This window comes from Dermacentor silvarum, chromosome 1 (genome assembly GCF_013339745.2).
Source record: "Dermacentor silvarum isolate Dsil-2018 chromosome 1, BIME_Dsil_1.4, whole genome shotgun sequence".
NCBI lineage: Eukaryota > Metazoa > Arthropoda > Arachnida > Ixodida > Ixodidae > Dermacentor > Dermacentor silvarum.
The window spans coordinates 33,394,864-33,419,169 of NC_051154.1; the positions used below are offsets into that span (position 1 = coordinate 33,394,864).

At 46.3% G+C, this 24,306-nt stretch overlaps 1 protein-coding gene across 2 annotated transcripts in view; it reads right to left on the reverse strand.

Annotated features, from left to right (window-relative positions):
• The window catches only part of LOC119459477 (uncharacterized), a 57,920-nt gene extending 34,072 nt beyond the window's left edge, over nt 1–23,848 (reverse strand). The window contains exons 1-2 of one of the 2 annotated variants that reach the window (XM_037721239.2): nt 23,731–23,848; nt 15,853–15,877 (exon numbers count right to left, since the gene is read on the reverse strand). In XM_037721239.2, coding sequence (XP_037577167.1) covers nt 15,853–15,877; nt 23,731–23,775 — 70 coding nt within the window. In that variant the 5' untranslated portion in view covers nt 23,776–23,848. Of the gene's footprint in view, nt 1–15,848; nt 15,878–23,730 lie in introns of both variants that reach the window. The other variant, XM_037721242.2, reaches the window with a different exon arrangement.
• Between the last annotated feature and the right edge of the window lie 458 nt (nt 23,849–24,306).

The following is a 24,306-nucleotide window of genomic DNA, read 5'->3' on the forward strand; positions in this document are numbered from 1 at the left end:
CATACACTTCTTCAATGCTGCCTTAATACACGTCGCCGCTATATGCCACTCTTAATCAATTTAGAGTTCGCGCTGTCATAGGGCAACGTGGTTTCCTTTGACCTAGCTGGGCTGCTACGCCCAGCATACATGCGCATTCGAAAAAAAAAAGTAGAAATTTAATGTCATGAAATTGAATGTGAACATTTTTCGCAAGTTCAAATGGGAACTTGAGTCCTCCCGATGAGTTGACTAACATGTCCAAAACTTCTTCGACCGCGCCATGAAAATGCTTACATGCGTCGTTCTTCATAAAAGTTAAGTAATCCTCAACGTACCTGAACACATGTGTTACAGGCGTGTCTACTAACTTAGCAGAATAGATGCATTTTGTATTAGAAAGGCTGGAGATAGCTGTGTAAACGTACCGTCTCTTGCGTTATCATAAAAGAAATAGCATTTTTTGCATGATTGTCTATGAGTGTGTCAGGTACTATCGACTAAAAAAAGTTTATATACGGACCAAGGAATCTGACAAAAAGCTGAATATCTCCGCAGCCTCAAAACGCCGCCTGGTATTCCCATTTCCAGCCTCTACTGGTATATGCGAACAACATTGTGATGTACGGTTTTACTGGCTACTTTTAAAGGCTGCTCGGATATTTAGCATTTTCTGAGATCCCTTGCTCCGTAAACTTTTTTGGTCATAGTACATGTATTTGTGTGCGCTTGCCTATTCTGGACTGAATATATAAAGGTTGGCGTTCTTCAAATAAAAATTCAGTTGGCACTCAGCGCTTGTGTTGTGGTACTTATTTCTCTCTGTGTCCTTGTTTTAGTCGTGCCGTTTGAGCATAGTTCTAAAGATGAAGCAACTAGCCCTCACCAAGATGCTACTGGTGCACTCTTTTTCGTTCAATACTGTTCACAGGTTCAAGAAAAAAAAAAGAAAAGCCTTAGAAAGGGAAACGAGAAGAATGACAGGTAGCGGGGAGAGAGATTCAGAAGTTGTCACGGAATCTCTCCGTAGCGGTGTCACAAATAACTATATACGAGCAGCTGGAGTAGTTTACTTTTTTGTCCCCCGTTGACATACAGTATCGGGAAACGCTTTGTTTCTAAGCGCGTACCTGTCCTCTTAAGGTGCCAGATACAAGGACATTTTTCTCTCTCTCTCTTCTTTCTTTTGTGGTGATTTGCCAGTGTTCGTCATTCGCCTCGTGTTACGAAGCTATGTGAGCCAGACGTAGTGAAAGCAGCTTTCGTCGTCGATAACCTCCTTGCTTTCGAAAGCCACAATGGAAGATGAAACAAAAAGCATGGTTTACAAAGGCACTCCTTGACGTACTTCAAAGTAATAAGGGATTTTGAGCATACTTTCACAGTGCATCATGGGAAACTGCGCAGGCAACAGGGGCGTTTATATTGCGTTTGATTTCACAGTTTGTTCGCGAAGATTCGAGTGGAAAAGCGTTTTCAAGCCGCCGTCAGTGACGTGCTAAGACTTGTCTTGAAAACGGACGGCTCAGTGATCGTCTAAATTTTAAATACAACGATTATCGCGGGGGCATACATTACATCACTATGTCAGTACATGTTTCTCGTACTAATCTCAATACGACTCACACGTGCTTGAAAGGCCTTTCATTCATTAAACTTTAGAAAGTGTTTGCATCAGAAAAAAATAAAAACTGAACTAATATCTTATTGCAACCAAAAACCCGCCATCGCGACTAACATCAGGGGCCGAATTCAGAAAGCTTTTCGCCCAGGTTGGGAAGCCTATTTGTAACTACTTTCGTTGTTCCTATGGCACTCCGCGGCCGCCGCTTCTGCGGTAACTTACTTTGGTTCAGAAATCAAATCACCCTAAAATTTCTTGCTTCTTTTTGCGCGACCCGGCATAGGACGTAAAGATAATGTCATGTCTTGGTAAGACGCGTTCTTTACAACACTGGTGGCGCTTGTGTGCACCCACTGTGTGGGCACCGAACGCAAACAGCATTGAAGTCGATCGTGAGCGCACTTTACTCGCGCACTGTTAGCGTGGGCAAGGACGATTGTTATACAACTGACTGTGTGGAAAGACACGAAGACAACAGACATGCTAATCGTTAAAAAAAAAAAGCCAAGGTGTGTCTGTTTCTTTTTTTTTTCTGCTTTTCTCTCTTTTTCTTCTTTTTTTACTTCTGGCTTTCCGCCTCTTTTTTTTTTTTTTTTTTTTTTGTACTGAAGATGGAGGCAAGGCTATTCGGAATGGAAAATAAATACATTGTGTTGGAACATTCAGTTTTCCAACATTCTTGTTGGAAATTAAAACAAAAGAAAAAAAAAACATTCTGTATTCTGTATGACGCATACGAAACGAGCGCGCAGAGGCGCGTGATGACATGAGCTCTTCCACATGAGCGATATCAGCCTCGATATCAGCCGATTGCTGCTATACCCAACACCGTGAAAGCCATGAATGATGGCCCTTCGCGTCGTCGCCTCCCGTTGTTTTGTTTCTGGCTGCATGTACACATGCATGCGCGCAAGAGGAAAAGGCGCTCGTCGTTCCTCAGCGACGCCCGCAAAGGTATGGGAGACGTATGAATGTTTATATCCGCGTGTGAGAAGCAATAGGCTTCAAATGCACCTCTTTTACTTCTTTTGCTGTAAATTTTGAGCGTTTTCTAGCTTCCTTTACTAGTGCGCGGCTAGGAAACGTTAAAAAAAATAGAAAAAGAAGAATAAAGACCAGTCTCTAGGCCTTCGTCGAGGCGCAAGTGTTGCACGCTTCGGAGAGAAGCGAATCATTATGACGTTACTGAACGGACCCGGCATTAAAAAGGTGAGGGGAGGTGAGCTGCCCGACGTGCTGTCAGCGCGTAAGTTTTTCCTTTTCTTTTTCTCAGTCAGGAAACACTAGAAAAATTGAACAGAAAATGGGTGAGCAAGCGAAAGCTCCGGCCTGGTCTCTCTCTCTCTTCTACCTGGTTTCTTTTCCATTCCTTCTTTCTTTTTTTTCTTTTTTTCGATGCTATTATTGCTTGCAATCCTCAGAGCACGAACTCGAAGCTCGGTCTGTTTAAAATATGGCAGCACGGTCCGATCTGAAAGTGAAAGCTGCCAATGCGGCGAAGAGCGACAAAAAACGCGCACCGTGCGCGCCTCTACTGTTTTCTTGCGCATACAAGAGCGGCTGCGCAGAGCTGCGCGTGCGAAAAAGACGAATGGAAGAGCCTCATTTTTCCTGGTTTTAGTCTCGGATCAATGCGCTCCGCAGTATACGTTGCGTCTGTTAGATAGCCTCGTAACTTCGATACCTTAACTTGGAACGTCGTAGCAATTTTTCTAATGCCTTTCATGGCTTTTATTTTTCACTGTTTGTTCGTCAGCATTGACGAAATGTGGTACAGAAGGTAAGGTTGCTTTTGACAATGAGTATAGAATTATCAGTGGAAATCTGGTTACCGTCATCGACGCCGATAGTGTGCGACTAGATATGAAGTGCTCTGCCACAGTTTATCGGGATATTAGGATGGTGATTGCCATAACACAATGACAACAGCTCCGCACACTGAAATCCTCACAGCTTCCGCTACGCTCGGCAACTTCACTCCTTTGGGAGTGATCCTAATTCTTCCTCGCTGTCAAAGAAGCAGGAGCCGAATTCACAAAGAGATCTTACGCTAGCATTGTTCGTAATAGCAAATTTCAGCCAATCCTGATGCTGGACATATCATTAGCCAAGGCGGCCAACCAATGGCAGAAATCCCTTACGGACTAAAAGCTTTGTGAATTTGGACGCAGGGTCAGAATTCACAGGTTTGGCTGGCATGTGTTCTTACAAACAGATTTGGTGTAAGAGAACGTTTTGTGAATACAGGCCGAGGTGAAGTTTTAATGGCCATCTCACACTTTCGTGCATTCTGTCCTTGATACACTTGTTAACCACTTGTTATTATACACTTGTTAACTACGTCAATGATGCCCTCTCCGGAGCCGGTGATATCAGCGTAACATATACCGGGTGCTTCAGCGAACACTTTCAAAAATTTTTTAAAGTTGCCTGTGGCCGGTAGAACAATTCTAGTTCATGAGCTCGAAGAGGCGCACATACTCGAAGAGGCGCACATTACTTGCAAAAAAAAATGAAATGCATAATCGACTAAGTAACAAACAATCACTAATTAAGTCTTTAACTAATTACCTTATGGGCCATATTGCAATATACAAATTCCAGCCTTAGAGGTCGCAAGGAGGATCCACTTGGAACGATCCACTTGGAACTCAGGATGACACCAGTTTCGAGATATTAATTCCCGGACTTTGCATTGCCGTTATAGTTACTTTCTTAACAAAACGTTGCTTTATGCATTGAAGCGCAAAAGTGGCTGCCTGAAAATTTTCACGACCAGATCACTCCGAACGTGTGACCCGCTAACTTTCCTGACATGAGCTATTATGCAGGGGGCATTGCTCAAAGGGAGTCGAACAAACAACCTCACAGCACCAAGGTCTCCTTGAAGGCAGCCGTTGTGGACACGATTATCAACATTCATAAGGAGCACCTTATTAAGGCCTGTAGATGCTTTCGGAGCCGAATTGAGGCAGTGATTCGAAATTATGGCAGATTTATTGAACGAAATTTAGTAAAAGGGACTTGGTGACCTTTCTATCAAATCTGGTTCAAATACATTGGTTCCCTCTCAAAGGAGACTGACTGTTTCCTTAACTCATGCGTTTGTTCTCAAATACCTGCCGCACCTTGTATATGCTTTTGATCCTCCCCATTCCTCTCTCAAGAACCAACGCTGCGAGACAGCTTCGCATTCTAGCACACACTTTCGTTAGCCGAGTGGAATACTGCACATACAAGGCGCACCAGACTGCACAGACTAAGCCCTTCGCTACAACTCGGACCTCGGGCCGGACTGCACCGATGCGAGGCGTTTCTTCTGTGTCGGTTGTGGTTGGGAGTTGCCATTACGAAAGCTTATTCAGCACTAATTGGAATGGCTGACAGTCCTGCATGTGATGTCTGCGGATGCGAGGAGAACATTGGTCACTTATTGTGCCGCTGTCCTCAATTTGAAGCAGAAAGACAATCGATGATCAACGCATTCAGGAAACTAGATAGTCGTCCTCTGAGTGAACAGACTATACTAGAACACCGTCCCCACTGATTATCGGCTCAGAAGGCAGTGAAGGCACTTTTGTGCTTTCTGAGCGCGTCTGGTTTGTAGGAGCGCCTTTGACTCTGCAGTACGGTCCGTGCACGTCTCCGTACCTCCCACCCTCTGTACCTCTCCCTTCTTTCTCTTCCCCTTCTCCCTTCCTCCAGCGTAGGCTATAGCCAACGGGACTCTTGACTGGTTAACATCACTGCCTTCCTCATCTCTTTCTCTCTTTCGACTTCAGTGCTTGTTGATTATGGTGGCTACTCGACTAAATATCGAGCCCCTCCCCCGCCGCCCCTCTTCCAAGTTTTCTTAATTCCTCTAGCTAGTCGCATTCACGACACTTCCGTAGGTATTAATTCAAGAGAGCGTTACATGGACAAGGCGAAACACCAAATCAGCTTAGGCTAATAGAACATTCTTTCAAGACAATATATTCGTTAATTTCGTGGTAATATATTGCTTATTACGAGAGAATATGAAGGTCAAAGTTCAACTTCTTCAATTTCACGCCGAAACACTATAGTGCCAGTGTACGTCAGTATGACGTCAGGGATTTCAAAGTAACTTTGTTTCGCATTTGGGCTGTTACGGCTCAGTAGCAGTTCTTTAAGCTTGCCAAGTTCCGTCTTTAGCTCTTTTAGAATATAATATAGTTCACAATAACCGATGAAAAATTAGCTCGGCTCGAGGAGACACCATGAAGATCCATGACGTCACAACGAGCTGGCATGGAAACTTTTTGAAAGCAGAGCCGCCACCCGTCTTTTGTTATTGCATCTTTTCTGGCTGATAGGGGCTTTTTTGGCGTCGTACAATTGCCTAGCACAGCTCGAATTATTTTGGAAGGGAACGCCAGCGAATCGCGGCATTCGAGGCGCAACAGCAATTAAATGTCTTGTCACGCAGCGGGATACAAGCGTAACAGATTAGGAAAGATTGAAATTGTTAAAAGGGAGGAAACGCTGGGTACAAGACAGTTTACGTGTCCGTGTAGACGCAAGAGGAAAATGGGCAGTCTGTCGCACGTGGATACACAATGATCCCTGCTAGGGCGTCCATAGAGAAACATACTTACGTAGTAAATACATGTTCCAGAATAGGCAAGAAACACGCCCCGGGAGTCTTCCTCTCTCTGTCTTTTTCTTTTTTCTCTCTTTTTTTTTCTGATCTCGTGTCTGCTGATCGGTCTCTTCTCATGTCACATACGGTTTCTGGCATGGGCGCGCAGAAACGCATGCTGAAGCGTACGTGGGTTACTGCCACACATTGCCATGTCGATGTTTGCTCTGAAACGCTTGCTAGTTCACGTGGGAAGGGCTGGGAAAACGCAGAACGACTCTAGCGTCGCCTGTCACGTTCCTAGCTTTTCACACACGCCCGTGGCTCAGGCGTCATTCAGCCGTGCCGCGAAGCGACGATTCAAGCTGTTTCCTGCAACTCGTTGGCGAGTCGCGATGCGCCGCAACGGAGCCAAGCTTCTTGCTGATTTACCGCCACCATCTTTTACAGGATGATGTCGACGATAGCGACAGGCTGCAGCGTGAGCAGTAAACAGCGCGAAACAAAGGCGAGGCCGCGCAAACTGAATGGCCGCCGTTGGAACTCTACAATAAGGCGCGTACGCTCACTCGTTCGACGCACCAGCGCGGTTTGCTATTGAGAGGATAAATTGGCCGTAGCGGCACGCGCATGATGGACGAGCGATACGCGCGTGACGCGCCCACACGCCCGTTGCCGCTATAAACAAACTTGGACGGGTGCGCTTGCGCCTCCTCAAGAGGCAACGAACTCCGCCGGGATGCGCTCAGGTCGCGCGCCCTGCGCGTACTTGTCTGCCGGGCACGTGTACCCTTTGTCAAAGCTATACTTATAGGCAGCAAGGCATGTGACCGGATTCCACTCGGCTCTTCGAAGGGAGCATCCCCGGAACTGGAACACACAGGAAAGCGACTATTGTCCTCCCCGTTGTAGTCGCACGACATAGATCTTCAATAGCTCTGGCCACGCGCGCATCGGCCTGTACATTTTTCGCTAAGGCTCGAAGCGCGTTGTTGTATCATGAATGAATCACTTCATAGGAAAAACGACTGCCACAGCTACCGGCTTTCCAGCGATGTCAGGGCCCACGTTCTCGAAAAAGGGTTCCTACTAACAAGTAGGTGCCAGCGATGTTGGACGCATTATTATCAGGGCGTGAAGAAATATGGCGCGCGGCCGACATCACCTTACTCGATGCAAGCCAATCGAGATCAGAATTATAAGCACGAGCTCACGGCATCAAATCCCGGCCGCTGCGGCCGCATTTCGATAGGAGCGAAATGCAAATGTGCCGTGCTTTGGGTGAACGTTAACGAACCCCAGGTGGTCAAAATTATTCTGGAGTCCCCCACTACGGCGTGCCTCATAATCAGATCGTGTTTTTGGCACGTAAAACCCCAGAATTTAATAATTAACTTATAAGGTCAGAATTACATCAGAGGTTGGGACGGCGCGGACTTCAAAGCTGCGCAAGGAAAATCAATCGTAACAGAACAACTAATAGAGGCGAGGGGGGGGGGGGGGGGGTCAAGCCCTGTATTCGTGGAAGGCACGCGACCTTCTTTTCTTGCACACTCACAATGCGCAATCATATCAAACGCGGCTTTTCCGCACGCACTGCATCTACACGCGACATGTTTCGCGCAGGCTTACGCAAGGGTGACTAAATGACTATGGGAGGGTAAGACCATACAGATTTATCCATCTTCAAGATATAGCGAAAAAAAAAATTTGGGGTTTTACGTTCCAAACAAGAAACAGCGCGGGATGATCCAAGTATACAGAAACAGCTAGCTCAAACTGCTCCAGTATCAACAGAAAACAGCATTACAAACGCGCAGGCAAATATTAACACACTGGTAAGATAATAATGGCTCATGTACGTATTTTCAACGCAACTGTTCGCTCTTAGATTATTTCAATATTAATTTATCAATCTCGCTTGCATGACCGAGAGCTTGTATATGGAATTTGCGACACATACGCATAGCATTCAAGGCGACACTAAGGATTCGTATTCATCATCATCATCATCCTAGTTTATGTCCACTGCAGGACCTCTCGCAGCGATCTCTAATCACCCCTGTCTTGGAACAGCTGACTCGATCCTGTGCCTGCAAATTTCCTAATTTTATCACACCACTCAGTCACTCTGCCGCCCTTCCCTTACCTTGGCACCCATTCCGTAATTCCAATAGACAATACGTGCTCCAACCTATTTATTACTCTGTAGATTTCCTGCTCATTATCCCGTTCCCAGGCTCTGACCAATCGGCATAGAGAAACGTACTGATGCACAGATTTTAAAAGCTGACTGCTAACAACGAATTCTCGTTCTTTTGTCAGGCTATCGAACATTGCGCTGGGCTCCTGCAATTCGTATTAGTCGCATTTAGATTTGTGAGAATATTGTTGATCGTTTACCCACCGCGGTGGCTCAGTGGCTATGGCGTCTGCGGTCTGAGCACGAGGTCGCGGGTTCAATTCACGGCCGCGGCGGCCACATTTTGACGGAGGCGAAATGCACAAAACGCTCGTGTACTCATATATATATATATATATATATATATATATATATATATATTATATATATATATATATATATATATATATATATTGACGCTGAAGAACCCCTGGTGGCCAAAATTAATCCGGAGCCCTCCACAACGATGTCTAGCATAGTCCGAGTACCTCTTTGGGTATTTAAGGGCAATGAATGAATAAATAAATGAATGATCGTTTACGAATAAATCACATTTGGAGAAGCGTAAATCGACGCCGGTGAGAATTCTACCACGCAAAGTGGCAGCGTGGAGTCGAGGTAGACCATCGAGTTCTTAAACTCAAGGTACCAAGTTCATCCAGGCCAGTACATTTTTCAGGCATGAAGTGGTGCCTGAATGCGACAAAAAAGTTCCAAGTGTAAGTGCGCCTATATCAGCATAGGTAAACCAAATTAGAAACCCTCATTGAACTTCAATTTGACATTCCTTCACCAGAACAGAAATTGGCCTCCCTGGCGCCAGCATTATGCAACTACACCTTTGAGCAGAGTCCTATGTTGGGCGAGTTGGTGCATAGCTATTTGAGGTACTGTGTCGCAAGGTAAAAACAAACAAACAAAAAAACACCAAGAAAAAAGTAGGAGACAGAAAGAGCGCGAACTTGCAAGTAAATTTATTTCAGGGTACAATTCACCCAATATTTGAGCTCAGCGAAATGCGCGGACAAGCTATCAGAGGGCACTATCTTAAAACCGACATTCATTCTTGTGTGGAAGATACACTAATGCCATGATAATTTTTTCATTATGTAATACAGGCTTCCAGCAACTCTCGGGCCAATACACCCTGGCTTCTTCCTATCACACGCGTGCCCCAAAACTACGGTACGGAACCGCACGAAGCACAGTGGATGGGCAGGTGTGATCCCACTCTATTCTTAATCGATAAAGTATGTTCCCTTATGCGTTCATTAACACAGCGGCCGGTTTGGCCTATGTACACTTTACCACAGCTAACAGGAACTTCGTAGATAACGCCCGCGATCCAACACAGAAATCACCAGGCGGGCTTGTTTTCGCATGGGAGCTTAGCGTTTCGAGACGAAATGCGGGCAAAGCCTCCCCAGCTTATTCGGTGTTGAAACATCCACTGGCAGTATATCGTGCCTGTTTGTAACCTTTTTTTTTTTTCAGTTTGCGGGCAGTCTTGTGCATGTACGGCACTACCTGGCTTCTTCTGCGTAGCCTCAGGCCTTCTGCTGCAACATTTCAGCCCCTGGAGCAGGGACACTGGTTGAAACCGAAAAAGGGAAACCAGCTAAAACTAGCCCCGAAATCTGTAAATGAAAACTATCATCCACAGCGTGTTCGCACGACTTCAATAGAGGAGATATGTTGATAGAGTTTAAAGAAAGTAATCAATTGCGAATAAATAATACATTCTTCCAGAAGCGCAATAACAGGAACTAGACCTGGAAAAGCACATGTGCGAAACAAGGTTCTGACCCCAGCATTGCGCAGAATGAAGTGTTAAGTAGGGTAAAGAGCAATGATCAAATGTTAGTGATGTCTGAGATTGCTGTCAACTTGAAGAAAGAGGAAAATTGGTCTTCAAGAAACAGGCCAACCTACTAGCTACTGGGGTGGAAAGCGAATGAGCTCAGACTTGTGCTCGCAAGCAAGTATGAGGTTTTGGATCACTAAAATGAGAATAGCATAGAAATAATAATTAATAACTTAACTAAAATTATTTGAGAGGCCGCTATCGAAGCTGCACGTAAGGCACCAAGGCAGCACACAAGCTAGCTCTCTCAAGTATAACAAAGTACCTAATAGCGAAAGGACAGACCATAAAAGTGTCCAACCCCAGAGATCAGTTCGAATTAACTGAACTGTCAAAGCTGACGAACAAGAAGAAAACAGGTGACATTCAAAATTATAACATCAAAGTGAGAGAGAGAAATGAGATGAGAAAGGCAGGGAGGTTTCGCTCATAACATCAGAAAGAGTGCAGTAAAAAATGGGAGAAGAATGGAATCAGTGAGAAGGAAACTTCGCATTTGAAGGAACAAAATGTATACAATCAAGGATAAGCAGGACAATGTCATCAGCAGTATCGATGATATAATACCGACAGCAGAAGAATTTTATACTCAACGGTACAGTACCCAGAATAGCTACGTAACCGTAATTGGAGGTAGTGACGAAGACAGAACAAAAGTTCCATTAGTAACCAACGAACAGGTTTAAAGACCCTTGCAAGGACAGGTTCGCGGGAAAAGCGGATGGAGATTGAATGAATGAAAGTCCTTTATTTAGAAATGGGGAGGCACAGGTCCTATGTGGGGTAAATCGGGCATTAATGTCGTCACTCTTCAAATAATTTACTGTCTCAAGAAATAGGCATTCTCATGTAGGAGTACTGAGGCGGTGTACTGAGGCGATGCGTGACCAGTGCTAACACTAAACCCAGTGGCACCTTTCGCCTCCTCGAACCTAACCTTGTCCATTATATGCCCCCTTCTTCTGCACACCCTTTTGCGGATGGTGAAGATGCAATAACAGTCGACTTCATAAAAGATCAATTGGGTACACCCATGGAAGAAGGAAAAACTGAGGAGAAGCCCTGACGTCACTCTTTGTGAAGCTCATTGACGCCGGAAATTAGCGTTACTCCGTCATCTTGTCGGGGCCTATTCTCCTCTCTTGTTTACATTTCTCGCCTTCGGCGCGCAACCACGCCGGGCTGCGCGGACGTGCGCGCGCCGTAGTGATCCGTCCAACGGATCCCATCACGGCGTGTATACCATCACGATACCGATGCCCAAGTCATTTCGTGTGAGGGCTGTGCTCTAGCCTTGAAATGAGTTGATAATGAACTCCGCAAGTTAGACTGTGAGGCCGGTCCGCCGCTACTTTTGCCGGCTTTTCTGAAAAGAAATCTGTGCATTCTCACTGCACTGTAAGAATGCACTGGCGATGACCGGCAGCACACTTTACGCATATCACGACTTATGACTAGCCCATCTGCAGTTTATGAGAACAAGCACGTATGTTGGACGTGGCTTTATAGGAATCGTTTTGATTTATTGAACAAGTTTCGGGCGACCTCGCCGCGCGGAGATGTGACGAGCCATAGCGCACCGACAAAAAGGCCAGCAGAGGAGAACGTCGTTACGCGTTACGTATACACTGACTGCGGCCGGAAGTATATTGTTCTCACGGTAAGTGAAGCTTCACGGAAACAAAGTTCTGCGATATCTGTGGAGCACGTGAGAGAGAGAGACAACAAAACGTTGTTGTTGTTGTTGTTGTTGTTGTTGTTGTTGTTGTTGTTGTTGTTGTTGTTGTTGTTGTTGTTGTTGTTGTTGTTGTTGTTGTTGTTGTTGTTGTTGTTGTTGTTGTTGTTGTTGTTGTTGTTGTTGTTGTTGTTGTTGTTGTTGCCTCAAAACATGCTATCCAGCACGGAGCTCAAACTCGACTGATCTTTTATTTCTTCGGTTCCCAACCAACTAAGCTTCCGTGCCGCTCGTGGCATCACCTGTGATCTCGTCTTCTTTCCTAGGGCGATCACGTCGATGTCACTGGCGCTACATATCCTCCGCGGAACTGTAAGACCATGTAAGAAGTCTAGATTCTAGAAGTCTAGACCATGTAAGAAGACGCCACCCACTCAATGAACCGCACACGAACGTATTTTCTTTTGTCTTAAGCGCATCTTCTGCAGAACAAAGGAATGACACAGAGGAGCCCTTGCATGCGAAATGCTTTGATTTGCGTGTAGCCAAACAATTTGTGTTTGAGCGGTACCCAGCGCTTTCTAAGTTATTTTCGCGGCGCTTGATGTGGCCCCGTCGGGCACAACGACAGGAAGCCAGTGTCTGCACAACTTTGGCCTATCACAATAAGCGGGGAGTGCAAGAGCCTTCCATATCGAGAATCGCATTTAATCGAATAAAAAAGAAAGCATTGCTAAAATTTAATGAATAAATAAGCTGGTTCTTTTTACTTCTACTTTTTTGTCACTTGCGAGAATCTCTTCGATGTCGTCGACATCGTAATTGCCATCAATTTGCACCTCCACGAATGCAGTCATAAAAATGAAATACAACACAGTGGCTTTTCGCGCTCGCATGCATGATAATCGCAATTATATCGCAGCATTGCCACCAACCAGAGGCATTACTTCGAAGTCAAAAGTGCCCCGAACGTATGTTTTTTTTTTTTTCTCTCAGATATGAGTGATTTTAAAATTTTATCTTTAGGTGTATAGCGCTGTCCTGTGTCTCTGTCACGTCCCTGTCTTTTTTTTTTTTTTTTTTTTGAATTGCGCTAAAAGCTTTGCCAAGATGAAGAAACCGTACCAACTAGGCCCAAGAATCAGCCTTGTTGAAACCAAGAAGTCCAACCCTAGTCGTAGCCCAAGTTCATCTTTGGGTCGTTAAATCCCATCGATTCGCAATGTGCGAATGAAGAGCACTGAACTACATCAAATGTAAACGAAAGTAAGGGGAAGGAATGCTGTATGCATGTATGCTGCTCTCGTCGATTCCAGTGCTCTTTCTGTGTACTGTTTCGTTGTCACCACAGTTCATCAATGACCAGTCAGTACTTTTGGTTGCTTTACTGACCTTTCAACGGGCCCCGAAACAAACTTCTTTAGCTCCTTTAGTGAGCGGAGCCATATCACTTCAAATCTTTTCTTTCTTGAGTTACCGAAAGCCCTGACGCAAAGCACTGAAAACATTGATGCAATGTTGTTATTAACAAGTTTTCCTTGGTCATCGGAAAGATGTTCTGAATGGGAAGACCAGAATAGGTTGAAGTATATGCAAACGGGAAAAGTTCACCTTTCTAATCGGTCATATCAAGTCCTTCAAAGCAGACAGTGGCATGTTTTTTCGTCGTGTGCTAATAAATTCCGCAGTGCCGTCACTCTTGTATAGAATTATAAGTTCTTACGCAATGTGACCATACGTGCTCAAAAAAAAAAAAAAAAAAAAGCACAGAGAAGCACATAGAATTGTGGCAAGGCGGCCACATTCTTTGTGTTCTTTATGTTCATTATGTTGTTCCAGCGGCGGCATCGCCGTGTACACAGTTACAGCCGCGTTGTGTCTGGGAACACGATCGAAATCTTTTAAGCGGTCGCGCACCCGTTCACCGACTCCACTGGTGGCTTAAAAAGCGGCCGTGTCCACCCACGCATCGTATATACATGCAGCAATTGATTCGATAGACATCCGGTGCGACGGCCAGTGTTCGACACACGGATGACACTTCCATGAATGCAAACACATTGTCCATAAGACCTACGAACACGCATTCGCTCTCTGGACAAAAGTACTGCTATAGACACTCCCTTTCAGTGTGTGACCACTCCACTGAAAGTGGTACGATGTTTTTCTGGAGCAAGGATTGTGCAAGCATCAGCGGAATGTCGCGAAAAGATGTCACAATTCGCACCACGAAAGTAATGTACAATTATCTTTCCAACGTACTTGAGAGAAAGGGCTTTGGTGAACGCAGACAAACCGCAAGAGTGAATGAAGACATAATTGTTTTTCTTTTTTTTTTTTACTGACAAAATGTACATGTACTAATTTATGGCAACAATTATGCTGCACACAACCTCAAAATAACACCGTATCTATTCAGTGTGACGAATTATGAACTGTCTTTGTGGAGTCGGTTTTTATCTGACGTTGTCCCATATATCCTCACGCCTTGGTGCTTTCCTCAAATAGTCCAGGCCTTCAGCAAGTGCCCCCCTTCCCCTCCCCAGAAAAAAATTCCTGGCTACGGGCCTGATTTCTACGTTTACTAAAGCGAGAATGTATTTTTTAACAGGCGTGCTAGACAGAGTATAGTACTGTCGTTAACACTAACAAACCGACTCACGCTGTCTGATCCACTAAAAAATTTTACATCGAAATGACGCTTTTCGAATTTTGACATTACGCGACACTGTACACCCTGTTGTTCGTCCACCATCGCCTTGATGAGCTGTATATATCAATCCCAGAAATTGTCTTACTGTCTAAGAGGTCGTCGAGCACGAGCATGATATCAGTTGAAGTGATTTTCTTCCACTCATCGCTGACGCTTTCGGTCAACGAAGAGCGCGCTCGCCAGCGGAATCATAAAGCCACGCTCCCTCGATCACCGCGTGAGTTTGTACGAAATAAATGCGTTTTCTTGAATACAATTACATTGGGGAATATTTGATACCTACGGCACGCAGTTGTCATTTAATTTTATAATTCGCGCCCATATACTGGCATGGAACATCTATTGTTCGTACCACACCATCTGTGTAAGTTTACCGCTTTTCCAGCCCTATGGAGACTGGAGATTTGCTATGCTAATGACGATGCAAACAATTAAGAGTGCCAGCAAAGAGAGCATAAATCTTTCTACATTTAAAACACGGAACTTAGATGGGGTGGAAAAGGCTGCGATTCGACCAAACCTCTTCCGCCTCGATGGTGCGTAAAAATACTCGAGCAAGGCTTGCGTGGAAGTGTCCTCGCTTATATAAATTGTGCGCCTTGTGCTTCACTATACTGGCTGGTTTTGACTCTGCTCGGTCATCTCACGCCGCTGAAATAGCCCTACAGATGTCCACTGTTTTCTCCCGTCGCCAAAATGACGGCTTTGCTCAAGACATCCTTGGCATCTTCGTTTATCGCGAAGAAGCCTGTACATCTCACACTGGGGCACAGCTATGCGGTAACGTGAACAAGAGGTAACTGTAATGTCCTGCAAGCAATAAATTCTGAGCACAGATTTATTAACTGTTCAAAGGTGCGTAAGTACCGCACACGTTTAAACACAGCCAACGTATCCGGAGCGCACACGAGTAGAACACGCGCGGCAGTGTTAACATGTTCACAAGCGACGTAAAATATTCCCCGCGGGTAAATATCTCCGATTACGTAGACTAGCAGATAGCTCTAACTCATTAATGGCGAAATTGTGGTATGGGCCATTTGCGCCCAGCCGACTCCCGTTAGTTATGCGCACCTCCCCCCCTAGAAACGTCACTATAAACCAGCGTAACTGGTTTAGTTTTTGGACGATTTTCAAAATATTAGCTTTTTTCGTCCTTGTAAACATGTCAGTTCCCTTGAGTGAGGAGTGAAAAGTACAATGCTTACTCACGTAGCCCAGATGCGAGCTGCGAGATCTGAAACAAGCAAGCAGTGCAGCGCATTGATTAATGATTTATTATTAGCTTTTTGGGCGCATGAGGCTGCCGAAACTCAGGCAGCAAACATTCGCCTTTGCTCCACAATGGTAACGTCACCAATAAACACATTGCAAACAAAGTGAACCACAACAGCTTTTTATAAGGATCTTATTCCTTGAAGATTTATGGCCTTTGGCGGGGTTTATTCTCTGCATCATTGTTGAGTTCTACTGTAAACGACAAAACAAAAATTTAGAAAAAAGCAGACATGTAATGAGTCGATGTGCGTGGCCATTAGTACAACGCTTCAAAGAAACCTTATATAATAGACGAAAACAAAAATAAATGAGGCTTTACATCGGTTTCCAGTGCGAACATCCTGGTAATTTGTTAGTTAACTTTTTTAGTTGGTGTTTCCGAGACGTGCTTTTGCTTTAAGGCACTGAGCTATAGTTACGGAAGGGCGTCCCACATACTCGACGCTGCACACGCATGGTCTATGCACTATGCACGTCCGAATCATATTTGTTTATTTTTCGTGTTCGCGTCACGAAAAAAAAAAAAGAATGCGTTACGTTGGTGGATCACACAAACTGTAGACGCTGGCAGCCGGTTGAAAGCTCCAGAGATTTAGTTGCAACGCTCGCCAGGCGACTACGCACTGTTGATGGCGAATGTGTGCGCTAAAGCACGCACATGTCCATGCCAACACAGCATTCTATATCCTGCTAATCTCTTTCTGCTTCACTTTACCTGGAGGCAGTTCTCTGCACGTCTCTTTAAACCTATGAAATAAATTATTTGGATATATTGCACGCGTTTAAGAGGCGAGATAAACAGGCACAGCCAAACTATCGAGATCTGCGCGTTTCTTCCCGCCGTTGCTGAGCACAACGGCTTGCCTGCCGCAGATACAGTGAACGGAGCGACACAGGTGCAAGTAGAAGGGCTGAGGTTGGAGGCACTCTCTTTCTATCGTGCCGTCGTTACTCGCTTGCGGTCGGTTAGCTGATCAAATTGCGTGCGCCGCAAAGAATTCAAGCCCGCCATTCATGTCACGTAAACAAAGAGCCACAAACCCACGCACACCGAACACACTGACACATGCATGCGCGCACACATGAACGCAAAGCGCGCGCACCACACACAAGCATATTACTACTTTTCATCCATCTCATTTTCCTTGGGAGTAAATCTCTTTCAGTCTTTGTCTCACAATAGAGCAATACTGCGTGCCACATCATGCCTGTCTTTATTGCCCGACGAGGAATACACGAAGGGAATGCCGCGTCTGTGACGTCCAAGGCCTCGCCGCGCCGGCGCCATCGCCATCCGCTCTACCTACCGTGTTGAGAGGGAAGGAGACGAAAGGAGAAAGGCATGGGGAAATCCGGTTTGCTACCCTACACCGGAAAACTGGGGAGGGAGAAAGATAAAGTGAGAAAGAGAGAGGGGTATCACGTGCAGTACAATGAACACCAATTCAGGCTACAACCGTTTTTGTAGGTCTACGAAGGCCATTAGGTGATCATAGTATCACATCCTGTATTCCCATAGCAGTCATTTTAGGAATTGCTCCTTTGCTCCATGTGAAAATCTTGGAGTTGCTATACCACATGAGTTTCTTTACATTAAATCTGTAGATGATTTTGACGCGAACAGAGGAGATCCAAGGACGTCTTCCGCCCTTAAGATGAAACTACGTGCCACGGATTTTCATCAGTTATCTAAACCCTGTCGCTGTACTTGGCGATTATTGATGAAAAGCTTGCAGTCAATGCTGTTAAAGTTGCATATTGAGTAACATTTTAAACATTTCCGCGGGCATTTGGCAACCGTCTTATGATATATCTTACTGTGGAATTTTCGCCTGCTTTAGTATTCCGTGTTAGTTACATTCACGCTCACTTCAATTTACCACAAATGAAAAAATAAGAAGTTGCCCGATTTAGAAAATTTTGTGAAGTACCAGTTGATCGCTCTTTCCCGGCCGACCCCCAGCAATCGTTGCCTCTCAGTACCTCTGCGGCGAAGCTTACTCTGCGCAGTGGCCCGTCTGTTCATTGGCCGCAAGGGTTGGTTTGCCCGACAAAAAAAAAAAAAAGTACACCAAGTGGGCCAGTCTACTTCAGTTCTGGAAGTACTATGTTAAGGCACGACTCTGATAATACCTCTGATCATTCTTCCGTGTGATAGGCTCCGAAAGCTATGTATATATACATATTTCACAACAGAAGCTTCTTTCCAGAGCGATCCGCGATTTCTCGAAAAGAAGCAAGAGCGAACATGCAGCCTTGTAGGCCACTCAGAAATTTCCTCCTTGGGTCTACGAATTCTGATCATATATGACATTTATTAAGTTGTATTTGCATCAATAATGCAAACCTTGAAACCAGGATTTCCGTGCTCCCTCTCTCTAGGAAAGACAAAATTAAGACGATTTCCACAAATACGACAAGAGCATCACAAACCGCTGAGTGTCTCAATGCACCAGCCATATTCGCAGCTTCGATACTTTTCCAGCTGCTCGTTCCCTATCCGCCTGCCATAGTGGCTCATTGTCTCGGGCGTTATGCAGCTAAGCACATGGCCGCTGGCTCAATTCTCAATCACAGTGGCCTCAATTTGCTGCCGGCTGTATTCGAAAATGTCCGTTTACGTGTACTTATGTGCACGTTAAAGAACACTGCATGGTCAAAATTAATCCACATGCCTCCACTACGGTCACTCATGACTCGAATCTAGCTTTAAGACGTTGAATCTGATGATTTAGTATCATTCAGTACCTACCTTGCGAATAAAACGTTCCAAATGGACTGAGTTATCCGTACTCTTCGGTCAGGCCACTAAAGCTTTTTTTTTTTTTTTTTTCTTTCTTGTTTTGTATTCGTGCTCTGTGACCTGCTCTTTTAGGTCTTAAATGCTTCCAGATTTCCCGAAGGCAAGGTTGCATGTGAACCGATCGGTTACGTGACAATGTGTATTTGTTAACACATCCTACACACTCTTGTATACACGCAATCCGTGAACTAGCCTTGCATACAATCGCTGACGAAACTCGTAGAGAAGTTGCTAAGGGTCACGTTGCCTCGCTGCGAATCTCTTGAAGAATGGGCGCTACAAACGTTCCATGATAATGAAGGTTTCGCGATTATAGCAACCGAGTGCGCAGCCATAAACTATATAAGCAGCCGGCGCGAGATTGCTTGGATTTTCGACAGGTGTTCAGGGCAAGAAATGGTTGAAGGAAGCAATCAGCTCGTCCAGGAAGTATGACCCGTCGGCATGACTGTACATGCGCATAAAAACGCCTGCCAGGTGATTAAGGGACTCCAGAAAATGTTCGACACGCGTTTACTTTTTGACGCTCAGTGCAACCCACGGAAAGTAAAACCACATTCCAGATGGCCGAACAGGTTGCCTAGCCTAGTGTTCACATGGTTGCGATAAAACCTTGGTCGATTTAACTATTTCGTGACTTCCTCGTAAAGTCCTGTAAATTATAGATGAAATTGTTTGGATTATATCAGAATTGTTATCAAGGTTCGTTGGCGGTATTTTCTTGACAATGAATTGCTTGATGGTAAAACGAAACCTTAGGGGCCGAACTCGCAAAGCTCTTCGTTCTTGAGTGTTGCTTTACACTGGCCAGACACCTTCGCTAATTATACGTTTGTCATCCCGATTGGCTGGCGTGTGCTCTTAGGAAAAGTTCTTGCGCAAGTGCGCAAGTACATTTTTGCGAATACCGGCTCAGATGATACGAGGTGGAGTAAAAAGGAAATCAATTGCTGCAGAGACACATTACACCGGCTTAAACGACTGTTTCCAGTAAGTAAAAATTTGCTATTCGACATGAAATGAGAATTTTTGAAAACTTATATCAGTGCATACACAACATATTGTGAAATAATCACTAATAAGTGCTTAATTAATTAAAATTTCCAATAAGATTTTTATTTTAAGCACACCTGTCGCAATTGTTGAATCGAAAAGGGCTCAAAGCATGTTACTTTATTAGACATCCCGAGACTAGCGCCAAATACTTTTTTACACTATAAAGATTTTTTTTAAAGAATCTCCCATGGCAGATAGCGCCAACCCGCCACTTCAGGTGGAATTTCGGTAGCGGGGACGCAGTGACGTCTCCCTCCTCGACTTGTTTGACCCGCCCATATAAAATCCTGTCTTCTTTTGCAGGACAAAATAATATTTCCACTCAATTACACAAAAAATGCAGATAATCTGGCACTTGCGTGATCAACACACCCGAAAGGCCTCATGAGAATTATACGTTTTAGACAAAGTTTCTGGGTTCTAACCGAGACATCCATAAAGGGCTTTCGCCAGAGCTCAGTGGACGTTCAGACATCTGACGTAACACGAGAAGCAGCACGCCGCATGGCATATAGGCGCTCCATGCCCGAAGCGCTGACGTCCTGCAGCGGTCTTCGACGGCCGATATCAGAATGCGGCCAATGCGATCGTTAGTCCGGAAGCAGGCGTGAGGGTTTGATTGCATGCATCGCGAATATGTTCATTCATGCACGACTGCGTTTGGTCGTGCGCCGGGTGATTGCGCCTGCGCACCTTTATGGCGGACAACACACACGTTCTTGCTCTTGGCGGTGTGGGGTGGGAATATGACAAGAGGAAAAGAAAAATATCGACTAGCATCTCAAGTGCATGCAGAGAATAGCAAAGGTCTAGAAAAAAATATGCATTCACTGCACAGGATACACAAATCTAATAGAACTTTGTCAGACCAAACACAGAACGAATGTTCACAGCGATTTAGGGAAAACTCGATACTGACGCCACTCGATTTTCAAACCATAAGTTTGAACTAGTGTGCAATATTAAAACACTTCAATACCGCGCGAGTGAACTTACAGACGTTTCATGGTACGGTTGTTCTCTCTCTCTCTCTCTTTTTTTTTTTTTACTTTTGTATCTTGCCAAATCAGCAGATTTGACGAAAGAGTAACTTTCCTCAGATTCATTAGGTTTTTGTGTTTATTCCCCACTCTTTTGCACCCATGACCACTAAGTCGGTACGGATCAATTTTTTGTTATCAATAAGAAAGATGACACAAAAGCTTTTTTTTTTCTACAGGTAACTTTTTCGTGCGCGAATGTGCATCGCGAAGTGCATAAACCCGTAACGTCTTCCCTCACAATAAATGATCATCATGGAAATGCTTTGAAATAGAACTCCCAGAAGAGACGCCCAGGCAACAAAGTTATGCCACTGAAAAGTCGAATGTCACTGGTGCACTGATATTCCCTCCCCTCTCCCTCTGAATACGACACGCATGGCCCGTATTCACAAATATTTCTTACGTTATAATTGATCCTTAGAGCAAATTCCAGCCACTCCTGATGCTGGAGATATACTATTAGCGAAGGCGGATGGCCAATGGCCAGGAGCACTTGCGAACGAAAAGCATTGCGAATTCGGCCCCTGCCCTTTATATCTTTTGGACACACATATCTCTCAACGACTTCCTTAGCTAAGATGCAGAAGCGCATATCATTTCCACGTTTTACATCTTTGCTACTCAACAGATTCAGCTTTAATACTGACACACGTGACACAGGGCTGCGACCTTAGAGTGTTGCTATTTAGGAATCAAAATTGCGCGAGCGCACAGGGACAATCATGACAGTACCATGATTGATCAGCGCCATGGCTGGTCAGCGTCTGTTCGTACGAACGGCTCTTGCGTACGAAACTCTTTGTGAATACGGGCCCTCTCGTTCGTAGTACTTTCGTATCCTGGAGCATGGCGATTTGCATTTACGTGGACGTGTCTGTGAACACTAATGGAGCCATAGCGCCTCACGATAAACTGGTACAATTTCCCTGCCACCTTGCAAAAGTAATCAATGCTGGTAAAATGTCTATGATGCGATGAAGCTTAAAGTGAACGCTTTCAATCACCTTTAAATTGTAAAGTATCTATAAAAATTCGCTGCCCTGATCTACTCTTTGCGGATAACACTCGATCACGAACGATATAAGAAGCAGGTTCATGCGGTTGCTGAGAATTGCAAATTGCTCTGCCATTTATGTGTTACAAAAGCAAGAAATCTGTGCTGAGCGCGTTAAACGGGTGCAAGGCATGACAATACGTGCCCATGGCCCGTATTCACTAAACCGCTTATGTAAGAAAGTTCCCTGTTTGGCTGGCGTTCTGGCTCCCGCCAATCATGATAGCGTTCAGAACAATAACGAGATGGCTCCCGCGGCGATGGCCCATCGCGGATTGCGCTTACGTATATTTTGTTAATACGGGCCCTGATTTTCAGGGGGGGGGCTGGAATTAAGGCATGCCGTGTAGTTGTGTTTCCTCTCGCTTTTTTGCTTCGTTCATTATTCCATCTGTCTTAATCCACCGTTCGACGCCTTTCACGTCACACCCAAAGCCACCCTAACAACGACAGCGGCTCCGACGAATCCGTGTGGCGTAGAGTCGTTGAGTGGACAAGCGGCAAGTATTCGAATATTGTGTGCGCTACAGAACAGGCGCGAATCGACGTCGCAGGTGCGTGTCACTCACGCAACCATGCGCGCCAAGCCTTCTAGGCCGAAATTTAAAACTCAACAGCTAGGCGAAATGCAAGCCAGGCAGGATAAATTGTGGACGTGCGCCCGCGAAGCTTTTTACGCATTCGTGAGCCAACTGACCATGAAGCCCTAGCGCCCGCGATCGTTGGGATATACGAGCAAGGCTAGCGAAGTCGGCGGGACATTTAGCGGCGATTAGCGCCTTCGAGGGATGAATTTCGCCCGAAAGCGGGGCGGTTTACGGACCGGGTCCCACTCATTGGCTGCGCCATTGTGGTTCCGGGGAGCGCGCGCACAATGAGCCATTTCGCGCGACGTCGCTCGCGGTTGACGCCAATCGAGCGGCGTGCAGCGCGTCGGCCGCGCATTGTTCGGCCGACCTGTCACCTGCGTCGGCTCGGCTTCTAGGAAGGCTGGCCCCTTTGTGTCAGCTGCTTTGCTTTACGAGCCTCGGGCCCCTTGACGTCGCTCCTCGCGGTGGAGCGAGTGCGCGCGTGGAGCGGCCCCACATCTGATTACATCAGTCTTCGCGGAACCGCTGTGGCGCGCGGACTGATGGGCGCCGAGTGCGCGTGGGCGGCGGCGCTGCTTCTCTTTGTCATAGTCGGCTGTCGCTAATGAAGCTGATGGTCAGATGGTCAGAGGACTGCCGCGACGCCGGACGAGCGTGACCAATAGGCGAGTCTGCCGGCCGCCCGGAGCCGTAAGCTGCCGATTCCAACTCTCGCTTGCTGGTTCACCGCACTCGCGCAATAAAGTGGGCATCTAGCCGTGCGAACCACAACGCAGGCAGCAGGCAGTACTCCAAGAAAAAGTACGATCAGGATGAATTAATCTCAAACCAAACTGTGGTCGCCCGGGCAGGCAGGGACACAGACACGGCACACAGGCAGAAAATGTCCTTACCGGCGCGAACGATCATGCACGAAGAAAACGATACCGACCGGCACTGGGCTTAGAAACAGGGTAGCAACCGCACGTCGAGCCCTCGGCTATCGCTTTAGGCCTGTCGCAGGATCTCGAACAGACCTCCAACGATCGCGAAGCGCACAGGTTCCGTAATTTTGCGCGCCAAGCATTTGTAATCCGCAAGACACACCGGTGAGGAGAGCGGGCGTTCCTTGCCCGCCAGCACGGTGTAAGAATCCCGCCACCAACGCAACGGACACAGCGGGCCACAGCGCGCGCGCGCGGTCGACGAGGTCACCGCGAAGGGACGCACCACCGACGGCCAGCACACACGGGGCGGGCACGTGGCAGCCGGGCGCCCAGGGCTCACCTTCAGAGCGAAGAGGACGAGAACAAGAGCTGCCTCACGATGCATCGCATATCGTGGATACACACCGTTCCCACAGGGTGCACGCAAATGAATCTACGACGCGTCACAGATATCGGAGTCCCACAGGTGCGATTTGTCAAACAAGAAAAGACGAATCTATTTATGCAAGCCCCGGTCGTAAATTTTATTTGTCGATCGAAAAAGAAACATGCCCCGCTGCTGCCTGTGTTGGCCTCCTCTCCCACGCCCTCCTCCACTCCCCGGGGCGGCGCGGCCTAAAGAGTCGCCCTCCTCGCTCTTTCGGGAAGGCGGGGGGTCGCGCGCTGACTCCAGCGCTGGGCAGAGCCTGGACCCGTCGCTGGCCGCGGTGTGGCCTCCCACCACCCCCCCTTCCCCCTCAGGGGTCCGGAGAGAGCACCCACCTCCCTGTGGCCAGATTCAGCGAACGCGTGGGGGAGGGCATCGGCGAGAAAAAGAAAGAGCGCGCCAGGAACAAAGGTAAACGGCACTGGCTGATTGTGCTTGACGACCAGGTTGCTTCGAGGAAGCACGGCTCAGGCCCCCAGCCGGCTTGAC